At 38.7% G+C, this 15,916-nt stretch overlaps 1 protein-coding gene across 1 annotated transcript in view; it reads left to right on the top strand.

Annotated features, from left to right (window-relative positions):
- The window catches only part of BAZ1B (bromodomain adjacent to zinc finger domain 1B), a 61,621-nt gene that overhangs the window by 26,152 nt on the left and 19,553 nt on the right, over window positions 1-15,916 (top strand). The window contains exons 7-12 of the mRNA XM_077777867.1: window positions 1,088-2,789; window positions 5,996-6,134; window positions 6,638-6,768; window positions 10,470-10,575; window positions 11,776-11,874; window positions 15,180-15,357. Of these exons, the coding sequence (XP_077633993.1) occupies window positions 1,088-2,789; window positions 5,996-6,134; window positions 6,638-6,768; window positions 10,470-10,575; window positions 11,776-11,874; window positions 15,180-15,357 (2,355 nt within the window). The remainder of the gene's footprint in view (window positions 1-1,087; window positions 2,790-5,995; window positions 6,135-6,637; window positions 6,769-10,469; window positions 10,576-11,775; window positions 11,875-15,179; window positions 15,358-15,916) is intronic.

Below are 15,916 nucleotides of genomic sequence, written 5' to 3'. Positions count from 1 at the left end.
GGTGGACGTTTGAGGAGATAGGAGATGTGTGTCCAGGGGAGAGGAAAGTGAATGGACTAAAGGAATGTATTAAGTCATTATGGGGTGGTATTCAGGGTACATTTGAGGTACCTGGTTCTGAATTTAAAGCAAGACCACACACTGTCTTTGTATCTTCTATTCCATGCATGTGTAAGCTGACCACATGCGGGCCAGGGAACTAGTTGTAGTAGAGCAGGAGAGGCCAGGGAACCAGAGGTTCATGCAGGATTGATTATAGCAACTGCCTGGAATTCAGAGTGGATAAAGAAGGATAAGGGAGCAAGTATGGGGAAAGTGTGATAGAACTAATGGATTTAAGGTCCTGGGGGGATTAAAGGATTGCAGAGTTGGGCTACTAGAGGGAGTGAATTTGAAGGATGTGAGGGGATTGTAGGAGATTGAGAATATAGAGGGCTTAGAGTTAGTAATGTTTTCATGGGAATGAGGGGACAGGACAAAGGGGAGTTTGAGGAACCAGGGCCAGGGTTGGGAGGGCTCCCTCTTTATGAGCAGTGAGTTTGTTGTGATACTGTAAATAAGACAATATACTTCTGCTTTTAGACAAAAACACTTAAATACTTTCTACTTAAAAGCGTAGAATGTTTTTAGTCAGAACAGAGGTTTAAGGGATAAGAAATCCAGAGTAATACTTTATTAACTCCTTAGATATTGCCATTACTATATCAGGTATCCTCAGTCTGGGATCCACAGATGGGTTCTGAAATGGAATGCATAATTATTGTATGTTGCTTTTAGGGAAAGAGTTCACAGATTTCATTAAAATATTTAAGAATTGCTAGCACTATATATAAACAACACGTATAGTTACATAGCAAAAATGTTTAATTTTAAGAGTATAGATTTTTAAGTCTAGGTATCAGTTTTGTATTGATATGGCCAAAATATTAGCTGATATTCATGTTTGTTTAGGGAGATAGTGTCTGTGGACAGAAATGAATATATATCTTTACCCAGATAGCCGTGGAAGAGAGCCTGTATGATGATTAAATGTTGCTTCTTTAAATTAGTGTTTAAAATTAATTTTGCTCTTTTTCTTAAATTCTAGTACATGACTCTCAACCCTTCTACTAAGAGGAAGAATACTGGATCCCCAGATAGGAAGCCCTCAAAAAAATCCAAGACAGACAACTCTTCTCTGAGTTCACCACTAAACCCCAAGTTATGGTGTCACGTACACTTGAAGAAATCCTTGAATGGCTCACCACTCAAAGTGAAGAACTCAAAGAATTCCAAATCTCCAGAAGAACATCTGGAAGAAGTGATGAAGATAATGTCACCCAACAAGCTACATGCCAACTTTCACATTCCTAAGAAAGGCCCACCTGCCAAGAAATCAGGGAAGCACAGTGACAAACCTTTGAAAGTGAAGGGCAGAAGCAAAGGCATCCTTAATGGACAGAAATCCACAGGTAATTCCAAATCTCCCAAAAAGGGCTTGAAGACTCCTAAAACCAAAATGAAGCAGATGACTTTGTTGGATATGGCCAAAGGCACGCAGAAGATGACACGAGCCCCACGGAATTCCGGGGGTACACCCAGGTCCTCTAGTAAACCCCATAAACATCTGCCTCCTGCCGCCCTACACCTTATTGCCTACTACAAAGAAAACAAAGACAGGGAGGACAAGAAGAGTGCCCTGTCCTGTGTTATCTCCAAAACAGCTCGTCTGCTCTCCAGTGAAGATAGAGCTCGTCTCCCAGAAGAGCTGCGAAGTATTGTTCAAAAACGCTTTGAGCTTCTAGAGCACAAAAAGCGGTGGGCCTCTATGTCTGAAGAGCAACGCAAAGAATATTTGAAAAAGAAACGAGAGGAGCTGAAAGAAAAGTTGAAGGAGAAAGCCAAGGAGAGGAGAGAGAAAGAAATGCTTGAGAAACTAGAAAAGCAGAAGAGGTACGAGGACCAAGAGTTAACTGGCAAAAGCCTTCCGGCGTTTAGGTTGGTGGATACCCCCGAAGGGCTGCCCAACACACTCTTTGGGGACGTGGCCATGGTGGTGGAGTTCTTGAGCTGTTACTCTGGGCTACTCTTACCAGATGCTCAGTACCCTATTACTGCTGTGTCCCTCATGGAAGCCTTGAGTGCAGAAAAAGGTGGCTTTTTATACCTGAATAGAGTATTGGTCATCCTCTTGCAGACCTTATTACAAGATGAAATAGCAGAAGACTATGGTGAATTGGGAATGAAGCTGTCAGAAATCCCTCTGACCCTACATTCTGTCTCAGAGCTGGTGCGGCTCTGCTTGCGCAAATCTGATGTTCAGGAAGAAAGTGAGGGCTCAGACACGGATGACAATAAAGATTCAGCACCATTTGAGGATAATGAAGTACAAGATGAGTTCCTAGAGAAGCTGGAGACCTCAGAGTTTTTTGAACTGACGTCGGAAGAGAAGCTCCAGATCTTGACGGCCCTCTGCCACCGCATCCTCATGACGTACTCGGTGCAGGACCACATGGAAACCAGACAGCAGATGTCTGCAGAGCTGTGGAAAGAACGGCTTGCTGTGCTGAAGGAAGAGAATGATAAAAAGAGAGCAGAGAAACAGAAAAGGAAAGAAATGGAAGCCAAAAACAAGGAAAATGGAAAAGAGGAGAATGGGCTGGGCAAACCTGATAGGAAAAAAGAGATTGTGAAGTTTGAGCCCCAAGTAGATGTGGGAGCTGAAGACATGATTAGCGCAGTGAAGAGCAGGCGGCTGCTCGCCATCCAGGCCAAGAAGGAGCGGGAGATCCAGGAGAGAGAAATGAAAGGTAAAGAAAGCCTTGTGTTGGGAGCAGAAGGGAAACCCTTTAGAAGGTGGTAGAAGGAAGGAAATTGCCAAGGTAATGGTATAGTCTCTCCTTGTCACAACTGTTTGGTTGTTTTTGTATGCAGCAGCCCACGACCCCCCCCTTAGGCAGTATTCTGTCAGGAGAGTTCAGCCAGGCATTCTGCAGTTAGGGATGGTTTGAGATGAGTGTGACATTGGCATCTTTTCTAGATTTAGTAAAGGATCAAAACCACAAATGGGCATAGTGGATTGCTGGCCTGGTTCCAAACCTTACCTCTGACTTAGCTCTGTTCCTTTGGGAAAGTTACTTATTCATGCCTCTGTTCCTTCATGCTTGTTAAGATTGTTAAACAATTGAATGACAAGGTCTTTGAAGCCCTCAGCACAGTTGCCAACTCAGGTATTGATCTTTCCCTTGTTAAGGTGTAAGAATGTAAAAATTTTGGGTTTTGATAACACCGTCAAATCTGAACATTTTAAAAAATATTTATTATTTTGAGTGAGAAAGAGAGCATGCATGCTTGTGAGCAGGGGAGGGGCTAGAGAGAGAAGGGGACAGAGGATCTGAAGCAGGCTCTGCACGGACAGCAGTGAGCCCATTGTGGGGCTTGAACTCAAGAAATCATGAACCATGAAATCAAGACCTGAGCCAAAGTGAGCTGCTTAGCCGACTGAGCGACCCAGGTGCACCTGAACATTTTTGTAAACAGCTTTATTAAATAGTTCACACACCACACGTACAACTTCTTCATTGAATGAATAACTCATAGTTGTTTCTTTTTGATGTATTGTTGTTTCTAAATTTTTTTAATTAACGTTTTATTTTATTTTTGAGAGAGACATGGGGGAGGGGCTTAGAGAAAGGGGGGAGACACAGAATCTGAATCTGAAGCAGGCCCCAAGCTCTGAGCTGTCAGCACAGAGCTGAATGAACTCCTGAACTGCGAGATCATGACCTGAGCTGAAGTCGGATATTTAACCGACTGAGCCACCTGGGCATCTTGAGTGGTTTTTTAAAAAATAAATTTAATAAACTTAAAAAGTTTATCTTGAGAGAGAGAGTGCGAGTAGGGGAGGGTCAGGGAGAGGAGGAGAGAGAGAATCCCAAACAGGCTCTGCGTTGTCAGCATAGAGCCCAACGTGAGATTCAGACTCACAAACTGAGATAATGACCTGAGCTGAAATCAAGAGTTGGACACTTAACCAACTGAGCACCCGCCCCCACCATTGTTTTTTTTAATATACTCACAGATATGTGCAACTTCATCATAATTTTAGAACGTACCCATCTCAGAAAGAAACCCTATACTCTTTGGGTATCATCACTCTGTTCATCCAGGCTTGCCTTTTCTGACATTGTAAATGGAATCCTAGAATAAATGCATGGTCTTTTGTGTCTGGTTTCTTTCACTCAGCATAATGTTGTCAAGGTTCGTTCATGTTATGGCAGGTGTCAGTTCTTATTTCTTTCTATGGCTGAATGATATTCCATTGTTTGGATATACCACATTTTGTTTATCCATTCATTAGTTGATGGATGATTGGTTCATTTCCACATTTTGGCTTCTATGAATATGGCTGCTGTAAGCATTGGTGTATAAGTTTTTGTCTGGACATTTTCGTTTCTCTTAGGTATATACCAGAATGGAATTGCTGGGTCATATGGTTGCTATCCTCAACTGTTTGGGGGAACTGCCAGACTTTTTCCAAAGTGGCTGCACAATTTTACATATAAATGTATCAGTAGTGTACAAGAATTCTAATTTTTCTGCATCAACAATATTTGTTACTAAATGACTCCTTGATTCTAGTGGTTGTGAATTAGTATATCATTGTGGTTTTGATAATGCATTTCCTCGATGACTAATGATGTCAGGCATCTCCATATGTGCCTGTTGGTCATTTGTGTTTCTTCCTTGGAGGAATATTCCAGTCTTTTGTACATTTTCAAATTGGGTTATTTGTCTTTCTGTTACTGAGTTGTAAGAGATCTTTATATATTCTAGATATAAATCCCTTTGTACTGGTATTTACTGTAATCCTTGGTGCAAACATACAGTTCCATTCAGGAGAGCGAACTTTGTAAAGGTAACAAGTATCATGTTGGTTTTAAATAACTGAGATTTGTCTTAAAGTAACATCTGTAGATTGGTGTGGTTTCCAGATTCTTACCATATTGTAGAAGCTGTCATTATTAGAAGATCAGTGTTAATAAAAATCTGGCCTTGTAAATAGCAGCACCATATACTTACAGTTTCAAAATTTGTGACAGTTATAGAAAAACTTGACAAGATTACTGAGCTGTTTCTGTTGTTGAGAGAAATTTCTGGCTGGATGAGATAAACCCATATAGGGGCGCCTGGGTGGCTTAGTCTGTTAAGCGTCCGACTTTCGCTTAGGTCATGATCTCGCGGTTCATGGGTTCGAGCCCCGCGTCGGGCTCTGTGCTGACTGCCAGCTCAGAGCCTGGAGCCTGTTTCAGAGTCTGTGACTCCCTCTCTCTCTGACCCTCCCCTGCTCTTGCTGTCTCTCTCTTTCTCTCTCTCCTAGAAATAAATAAAACATTAAAAAAAATTTAAAAAAAAAGAAAGAAATAAACCCATATAGTGAATGGTCAGAAATAAATTGAGTAAAACTTTTTTTTCATCTGTAACAGTAGTTACTTGCTGAATGATCCCCAAATGGTATTCAGTATGCAGTGAGTAGTATCATCCCCAAGTGCTTGCCTGCCCTTGATTTCTCAGTATTTTTTGCTTGTTACTAAGGCTGAATAATAATCAAATTCGTCAGGACTAAAATATGTTTCCAAAATACCTATTCTGGTTTTATTCATTCTCATAATTTTGAGGATCAATTAATTCCCTTTAGGGACTGTTTTATTGTTCCATTTTAAATTGTTAATAGAATTAATCTATTTTGATTATTAAAATTAATAAGGAGTTACATTTTGGAGAGAAAAGATTATGCATTAAGTTGATGGTTGCAGCATCGCCAGAATTTGAAGGACACAGGGGAACCAGCCTTGCAGCACATCACTTCTTATAACAGATCAGAATTAGGAGAACGAAACTAATAAGGTTTGATGGAAAATCTGCCTTATACTTTCTACTCTATATCTTACTTAATTTGAAAGAGTGGAATTTATTAGGAAAAAAAAATCTAGTTGATTCTTTTTATCTGTAACAGTGAAACTGGAACGTGAAGCTGAAGAAGAAAGAATACGAAAGCACAAAGCAGCTGCCGAGAAGGCTTTCCAGGAAGGAATTGCCAAGGCAAAGCTGGTCATGCGCAGGACTCCTATTGGTACAGATCGAAACCATAACAGGTAAGTTATTAAACTTCATTTTTGTCATCCTCTAGGGCCATTATATTATTCCTAGTTATGAAACTGTCTAAAGTACTAAGAATAGACAGGCTTCCCTATTTATGGATTTTGGAAACAATTGCTCATCACACATTGAATATTTTCTGTGTCACGTGCTAGAGTTACAAAGTTAAGTAAGACATGACCCTGTTCTTGAAGATACTACAGATATGAAGCTTAAATTATTGTGACTGGTGAAATGTAATTCAAATAGAGTTCATTAAAAATTGTGATATATTTTACGTGTGTACATTGTATGGAACCTAGAGACAGAAATATTGGTTATAAAAATTACTGCTATGAAGCAAATCTCAAATTTCAAAAATGTTGGTATTCTGTGCCTTACTTTATCATTTGTATCTGTCTGAATGTTAGTGATACTGTGTAATCATCTCCCCCAACAAATCAAGTCATCCTGTGCTCATAATCTGTCGTTATTATTAATATCTGTTTGTGATTTATAGATACTGGCTCTTCTCAGATGAGGTTCCAGGATTGTTCATCGAAAAAGGCTGGGTACACGACAGCATCGACTACCGATTCAATCACCGCAAAGACCGTGCGGACCTTTCCGATGAGGATTACTGTCCCCGAAGTATGTATATCTACCAGTTCTTTTACCCTGTTTGAGTACAGTCCTTAATAATGACTGTCTTCCTCAGTCACTTTTTCCATTTGTAAGATTTCTTTATTGTCTTCTTAGGTAGATGTATTTGAGTGGGGTGGGAGAATGTGAAATGCACGGAAGAAGGAAGGAAACTAACATTTGATTAACANGACCCTCCCCTGCTCTTGCTGTCTCTCTCTTTCTCTCTCTCCTAGAAATAAATAAAACATTAAAAAAAATTAAAAAAAAAAGAAAGAAATAAGCCCATATAGTGAATGGTCAGAAATAAATTGAGTAAAACTTTTTTTTCATCTGTAACAGTAGTTACTTGCTGAATGATCCCCAAATGGTATTCAGTATGCAGTGAGTAGTATCATCCCCAAGTGCTTGCCTGCCCTTGATTTCTCAGTATTTTTTGCTTGTTACTAAGGCTGAATAATAATCAAATTCGTCAGGACTAAAATATGTTTCCAAAATACCTATTCTGGTTTTATTCATTCTCATAATTTTGAGGATCAATTAATTCCCTTTAGGGACTGTTTTATTGTTCCATTTTAAATTGTTAATAGAATTAATCTATTTTGATTATTAAAATTAATAAGGAGTTACATTTTGGAGAGAAAAGATTATGCATTAAGTTGATGGTTGCAGCATCGCCAGAATTTGAAGGACACAGGGGAACCAGCCTTGCAGCACATCACTTCTTATAACAGATCAGAATTAGGAGAACGAAACTAATAAGGTTTGATGGAAAATCTGCCTTATACTTTCTACTCTATATCTTACTTAATTTGAAAGAGTGGAATTTATTAGGAAAAAAAAATCTAGTTGATTCTTTTTATCTGTAACAGTGAAACTGGAACGTGAAGCTGAAGAAGAAAGAATACGAAAGCACAAAGCAGCTGCCGAGAAGGCTTTCCAGGAAGGAATTGCCAAGGCAAAGCTGGTCATGCGCAGGACTCCTATTGGTACAGATCGAAACCATAACAGGTAAGTTATTAAACTTCATTTTTGTCATCCTCTAGGGCCATTATATTATTCCTAGTTATGAAACTGTCTAAAGTACTAAGAATAGACAGGCTTCCCTATTTATGGATTTTGGAAACAATTGCTCATCACACATTGAATATTTTCTGTGTCACGTGCTAGAGTTACAAAGTTAAGTAAGACATGACCCTGTTCTTGAAGATACTACAGATATGAAGCTTAAATTATTGTGACTGGTGAAATGTAATTCAAATAGAGTTCATTAAAAATTGTGATATATTTTACGTGTGTACATTGTATGGAACCTAGAGACAGAAATATTGGTTATAAAAATTACTGCTATGAAGCAAATCTCAAATTTCAAAAATGTTGGTATTCTGTGCCTTACTTTATCATTTGTATCTGTCTGAATGTTAGTGATACTGTGTAATCATCTCCCCCAACAAATCAAGTCATCCTGTGCTCATAATCTGTCGTTATTATTAATATCTGTTTGTGATTTATAGATACTGGCTCTTCTCAGATGAGGTTCCAGGATTGTTCATCGAAAAAGGCTGGGTACACGACAGCATCGACTACCGATTCAATCACCGCAAAGACCGTGCGGACCTTTCCGATGAGGATTACTGTCCCCGAAGTATGTATATCTACCAGTTCTTTTACCCTGTTTGAGTACAGTCCTTAATAATGACTGTCTTCCTCAGTCACTTTTTCCATTTGTAAGATTTCTTTATTGTCTTCTTAGGTAGATGTATTTGAGTGGGGTGGGAGAATGTGAAATGCACGGAAGAAGGAAGGAAACTAACATTTGATTAACAATTTTGTTCTAGATATAGTGTGCAGAGATATAGTGTGCAGAGATAAAGAACTTGAATATTAGGACTTTGGGGTATTAGATTTTATACAAGTAGTCTTCAAACTCTGTCCCTTGAGTCTCTTGTAGGTACCTTATTGGCTAGAACTGAGGTGAAGAGGCTAGGAAGGCAGTTATACGTCTTCAAAGTTTATTCAGTATTTATAGAGCATCTCATGTGTGCCAACCAATTTTTCTTGTTTTCCTGCAAGATAACAAGCAAGACAGATAAGGTCCTGAATGCCATTTAACTAAAATTTTAGTGGGGGGAAACACAGCAAATAATTAAAAGTAAGTAATGGAGAAAGGGTCATAAAGGTATACTGATGTTCTTTTTCTTGTTCTGGGTTCTAGTTACATGGGTGTGTTCAGTTTGTAAAATATACAAGAGTACTTTTTTCTTGATGTATATATTGAATACATATAACATGTAACATTTACATATGTTCTATATATAATATGTATAATGTTTCAAGAAAAATTAAAAGGAAAAGGTTTTAATTAAAAAAAACAAAAACCAAATGGTTAGGTTGGTCAGGTTTTCTCAGCCTCTGCATTATTGACATTTTGGGTCAGATAATTCTTTGTAGTCGGAGGTTATCATGTGCCATGTCGGATATTTAGCGGCATCCCTGACCTCAGTGGACCTAGATGCGATAGGGAAAACCAAATATGTCTCTAGATATGGCCACATGGCTCCTGGGAGGCAGCCTGGCTCCCTATCAAGAACCCCTGGGTTAAATGATCTGCAAGCTTCCTACTAGCTCTCCTTTCTATGACCTACTGAAAATTACTGCTCAAATGTTAGATCATAATGTTTCTTTGAGAGATTTTTTTTTTAAAGGCAGTTTTCCTTCATTTTAGAGAAACTCCTAACCCAAACTTAAAAGTCACAAAATTGTTAAATAAGGAAATTAATGTATAGCTCAAAGTTTCACAGTTAAGGGATTTTTATATTGTGTGTTATATTAAAGTGTTAGATTGTAGTGCTTAGAAAAATCTAGTTTTAGTAGATTGTGTAAATACCCACCTGAGGGCATTTCTATTTGAAAGCAGTAAGTGTGAAGTCTGGATCTTCTGACCTGGGGGGAGAGTTTGCAGCTGGAGGAGAGACTTGAGTTTATGATGTTTTTCAAAAGCTTAATGGCTGTCCTTAGAAATCAGGTTTCCGTACATAGTTCTAGCTCTCAAGTAGAAGATGGACATCAGTCCCTTCACTTCCAGCGCATCCTGGCGGATGTTGTTGCTTTATGTTCCCTCATTCAGGCATGGCAAGGTCACTTCAAAGTCACCTGACTCAAGACAGTAGGATCATGTGTTTGTACTGCTGGGAAAGTGCCGCAGAGTAAAGGGGGCAGAATGGGAGTCAGGGACAGAAGCCATGAGAGTGTTAGGCAAGGCCTCAGAGATTGGCTTAAGATCTATCTGTATTCATGTCCTAATGGTAGATAGGAGCTGGCTTACAAAAAAGTTAATCATGTTTGACATTTGAAGCCTCCAGGAGTAAGTTTATAGTTTTATATATTTCACTTGACTCTACTTCACTACAGATGCACAAGGAGTAAATTTATTTGTTTGGGTATAGTTACTCAGTGCTCCCATTCCATTCTAAGTTGCCACACTCTGAACTTTGAACTGTACAGCTGTTCAGCTGCATAGAGAGCAGTTATCTCCTATGATGTGCTCTACATAAGACGTTTAAAAGAAACTAGCACCTGCTGTACATTGGATATATTTAATAGGCAGCATCTGTGTTATTAGTTGTTGGCTTTGGCACTGTTTCCCACTGAGGTTTGAAACTAGGAATTGGTTATTTACTATATTCAACCAAATGTTTCAATTTTTTTAGGTAAGAAAGCAAACCTAGGCAAAAATGTAAGCATGAACACACAACCTGGCCCAGCAACAGAAATTGCTGTGGAGACCACCGTACCCAAACAAGGACAGAATCTATGGTAACGTGAGCATTCATCTGGTTGCTTTATTGTTTTTTCTTTTCTTTTCTTTTCTTTTTTTTAAATTTTATAGTTTTTATTTGCTTTTGAGGCAGAGAGAGAGCATGAATGGGAGAGAGGCAGAGGGAGAGGGAGACACAGAATTTGAAACGGGCTCCAGGCTCTGAGCTGCCAGCACAGAACCCGCTGCGGGGCTCGAACCCATGAACTGCGAGATCATGACCTAAGCCGAAGTCGGACACTTAACCAACTGAGCCACCCAGGCGCCCCTCTTGTTTTCTTTTTTTATGTTAAGAGAATATTTTAGGGACACCTGGGTGGCTCAGTCAGTTGAGCGTCTGACGTGATTTTGGCTCAGGTCATGATCTCACAGTTAAATCATGTGAGATTGAGCCCTGTGTCAGGCTCCTGCACGGATAGCATGGAGCCGGCTTGGGATTCTCAATCCCTCTTTGTTCCTTCCCCTCTCACGCACCTGTGTGCACATGCTCACACTCTTTCTCTTTTTCCCAAGATACATAAATTTAAAAAAAAAAAAAAGAAAATATTTAATGTGATGATACCAGTGATAATAAGATAATTTTATATGACTTTGATTTCTTAAATATGTAAACTCCTTTCTTTAAAAGCAAATTTGATTTTTTTTGGGTAAGAATATGTTTTTTCTAAGCTTTGGAGTTTTATTTCCCCCTTGTAAAGTAACTGGATGTGTTCTGTGATAGGTCTTACATTGCAGTGGAAGTGCTTTTCAATCTGGGAATAGATTTAGGATTTTCATCTTTATTAATTAAAGAATAAAATATTGTATGCATAGTAATAGTCTTGTGTCAATTCTCTTTCAGACTGAAAGCTAGGTTTTGAGAGTGTCCCTTTCTCTTTGTGATTGCATTAACTGTTCGGCTTCCGATGGCTTTTAGTTTAATGACCTTTTATCTTTTAGTTTTATATATAAGTTTACTCTTTTGAAGGTGTATGACAGTTGTGTTTATTAATTTTATAAAATTTGTCTATTTTAGTAGGAAACATTGGCTCCAATATTGTAAGATAAAGTTAACACTACGCCTCATGGAAATAGTAAATTATTTGTTCTACTTGTGAGCAAGTTTGGAATTCTCTCCAGACTCCCACCAACAACCCTAGATGTCTTTCTTAGGATTTGATTGTTTTTCAGAGTTACTAGGTCTGTTTTGCTCATTGCAGGTTTTTATGTGATAGTCAGAAGGAACTGGATGAGTTGTTAAACTGCCTTCACCCTCAGGGAATAAGAGAAAGTCAGCTCAAAGAGAGACTGGAGAAGAGGTAAGGGTTTCCATCTTGCTCCTCACATCTTCTCTTCAGCATTTAAACATCTTAGGAGACCTTTTGTTTGTTTATTCATAAAAGGTATTCAAGGCACATATTAAAAAAGTGTCTGCAACCCTTCTATGCTCTTGTTGCTTGGTATTTTCTTGACTCCTGCTTATTTGGAAAAACCTGCTTTTAAACCATGTATATGTAGGGTAGCAGGGTTATTTGTTGATTAATGTGTGCTGTGCACCCAGCTGAGGTCCTCACCGAGCTGTTTAGGCAGCTTTGCAGGGGCAGTGCCACATCAGTTGGTATTCAGAAGTATTGCCAATATTGAAAATAGCCCAAAAATGCAGATAACCTAATGTCTATCAGCTGATGGATAAACAAAATGTAGCATCTCCATAAATTCAGCCACAAAAAGGAACAAAGTACTGGTACATGCTACAACATGGCTGAAACTAGAAAACAGGTTGAGTCAAAGAGGCTAGGTAAACAGCCACATATTTTAGGATTCCACTTGTGTAAAGCTTATAGAATAGGCAACTCCATAGAGACAAAGTAGATTGGTGGTTTCCAGGGGGTGGGGGAAGGGGGAAGAATTGGGAGTGACTGCTCACAGGTGTGGGATTTCTTCATGGGATGATGGAAGTTTTGGAATTAGGTAGTTTTAACAGTTCCAAAAAACCACTGGAAGTGTATGCTTTAAAATGGTGAGTTTAATGTTAATGTGAATTCTGTCTTAAAAAGCCCCTCGAAATAAAAATTGTCTACATCTTGGATTTGCTAGTGTCCGTTCAACTCTAGCCATTGTTCCTGTCAAAGGCAGGGCAAAGTTTTGGCTTAAGGCCACCTTTAAAAAATTTTTTTTTAGTATATGTGCTGCCGAAGCGAGCACTAAAAAAATTTTTTTTAATGTTTTATTCATTTCTAGGAGAGAGAGAGAGACAGCGTGAGCAGGGGAGGGTCAGAGAGAGATGGAGTCACAGACTGAAACAGGCTCCAGGCTCTGAGCTGGCAGTCAGCACAGAGCCTGACGCGGGACTCGAACCCACGAACTGCGATACCATGACCTAAGCGAAAGTTGGATGCTTAACTGACTAAGCCACCCAGGCGCCCCTTAAGGCCCCCTTTAGTATCGACTGCATACTTTCAGGGTTACTCTAGGTTTGGTTGAAGTGAGAAGGAAAATATCATTCAGTACATAGATGCAACTTCTCCAGACTTTTGTAAGTGATGGTGGGTACAGGATGCTAGTTTTAGTATCCTACTTAATGTGGAAATTAATTAAGATGGCATTCTGAATCATGGTGCTTTAATATAGATATGACCGGGCAAATTAAGAAAGACAAGGGAAAATGTTGATACACAGAATCAGAAAGGAATACAGTTCTTTGACGTTCCTTCTGTTTGGTTAAAGTGTTTGATAGTTGGGATTAAAAACAAAACTTCAGCTTTTTTCTTTTGTTGAACATTAAAATCTCACATATCTTGTTTTGCCGATTTTGAACTTTTTAGAGGATATCAAGCATATGTGGTCTTTGAGATTTTATGTTTTTTACTTAGCATTCTTGTACTAAAAATCGTTGTTTTAATGAAGTATAGTTGATATACAACATACTAGTTTCAGGTTCCATCCTTGATTTTTATAACTGAATTCCATCAGTTTTCCTTTCTATATATGATTCTATGAATATGTGTAATCTTTGTGAGTCTAATTTATCCGTTCTCTTATTGGTGGTGGCCAAGTGGATAGGGATAGGATAAGGTATCACAAACCATTTGAGGTTCAAATTTATGGGGCCCCTGGGTGGCTCAGTCAGTTAAGCGTCTGACTTCAGGTCATGATGTCACAGTTTGTGGGTTCGAGCCCTCCATCGGGCTCTGTGCTGACAGCCAGCTCAGAGTCTGGAGCCTGTTTCAAATTCTGTATCTCCCTCTCTCTCTGACCCTCCTCTGCTCATGCTGTCTCTCTCTCTTATAAATAAAACATTAAAAAAAACTTAACAAATTTATAAAACAAAAGTGTATATGCTCTTTACAAGAAAATAAGTGATGGAAAATATAAAGGGTGTGCACTCAATTATTGACCTCAATTTAAAACAAAACAGAAGATACCAGGCCAGTTGGAAACAGAGAAGTGAAGTTTTTTGTTTACCCATTGAACATGTATAAAAGGTAATCATATACTCAGCCACAAAAGCAATCTCAACAGATTTAAGGGGCATCTGGCTGGCTCAGTCGGGTAAGCTTCTGACTTTGGCTGAGGTCATGGTCTCACAGTTTGTGAGTTCGAGCCCTGCGTGTGCTGACAGCTCAGAGCCTGAAGCCTGCTTCGAATTCTGTGTCTCCCTCTTTGCCCCTCCCTGCTCGTGTTCTCTCTCCCTCTCTCCAAAATAAACATTAAAATAATAATAATAATTGCAAGATACATTCTCTGATCAGATTATGATAAAATTAGAAATAAATTCTTTAAAGATGACCAAAATGATCTTAACTGACAGTTAAATATTATTCCTAGGTAACGTTGCAAAGAAGAAAATAAAAGGGAGTTCTAGAAAGCAAGGAAAGGAAGATTTTTTGTAAAAACCAGTGGGACACAGTGAAAGTTGTATTCAGAGGAAAATAATACTAAAAGTGCTTAGAATAAACAAAATGGGAACTTAGTCTAACTCAACAGAGATGACCTTGAGCTTTAGTTTTCATTTTGTTGTAAGAAGCCAACAGAGAAGAGAGTCTGTTGCTGGGTCTTCAGCGGGTTAATCTGTAGTTTGAGAGTGAACTTGAAGGTCCTTCTATAGAGTCTCTGCTCAGTTTCGTGTTTTTTTTCTATGTTGTAAGGAATTCCAGGCAGGTAATTTAAAGTTATCTCAGGTTGGTAGCAATTCCTGGCAGCTGACATGAGCAAGTGCACATTTTTTTGTGGAGCAACACAGCTTCAAACCAGGCCTCAAAGAATTTCCACAGATAAAATCCCAAGAAACTCCATAATAAAAAGGTAATAAATAAATAAATAAATAAATAAATAAATAAATAAAACAAAACACAGACCAGGAAATGTGAATGAGAGCCAGGTAAAACAGTACACTTCAAGTACAGGAATTATCAGATACAGAATAAAAGAAGGGTGTTTTTTAAATGAATCAATAAGAAAAATTTGAAAATTTGTGCAAGAATCTGAAGAAACCCCAAGGAGAGATGAAAAAAGTCTGAGTAAGTCTTCTAGAAATGAGACCTGCCATTCAAAGTCATTGAAATTTATAGACCATTTAAAAATGTTCCTTTATGTTCCCTTCCCTCTACCCCAACTTTTCTAGGTACCAGGACATTATCCATTCTATTCATCTGGCCCGGAAGCCAAATTTGGGTCTAAAATCCTGTGATGGCAACCAGGAGCTTTTAAACTTTCTTCGAAGTGATCTCATTGAAGTTGCAACAAGGTTACAAAAGGGGGGACTTGGTTATGTGGAAGAAACCTCAGAATTTGAAGCGAGGGTAAGAACATAAACACCCAGTGAAATCTGTTACTTATGGAAACTCAATTTGGAATTGTGCCCTGATACTGTTCTTAACTTCCCCAGAAAATCCTGGAAATCACATGTGGGTTTGTCCTGAAAGACCTGGGGAGCCAAAAATTCTCTATGTACATGTGATAGTTATTCTTTGATATCTGGAAAAATCTAATCGTACACTTAGATCCTTTGTTCAAAAAGAGTTCTGGTTTTTTTTTTTTTTTTAAGATGTTATTTTTAAGTAATCTCTATACCCACCATGGGGCTTGAACCCACAACCCTGAGATCAAGAGTCAAACACTCCACTGACTGAGCCAGGCTCTCCAAAAAGTGCTTTTCTTTTAAGTTGAATAAAAAACTGGTTTTGGAGTCAGAGTTCTGGAACATTATTTAATGTATCTATTTAACATTCCCATGTAATCTGTCCTGTGCTTTAAGGTCTGAAACATGTTTGTGTAGGGGTATCTGGGCAGCTCAGTCGGTTAAGTGTCCGACTTTAGCTCAGGTCATGATCTCATGGTTCGTAGTTTCAAGCCCCGTGT

Source organism: Crocuta crocuta, unplaced genomic scaffold (assembly GCF_008692635.1).
Source record: "Crocuta crocuta isolate KB4526 unplaced genomic scaffold, BGI_CrCroc_1.0 scaffold217, whole genome shotgun sequence".
NCBI classification, from domain to species: domain Eukaryota; kingdom Metazoa; phylum Chordata; class Mammalia; order Carnivora; family Hyaenidae; genus Crocuta; species Crocuta crocuta.
The sequence above is the reverse complement of the archived record's forward strand: the minus strand, read 5'-3'. Positions and strand labels throughout refer to the sequence as shown.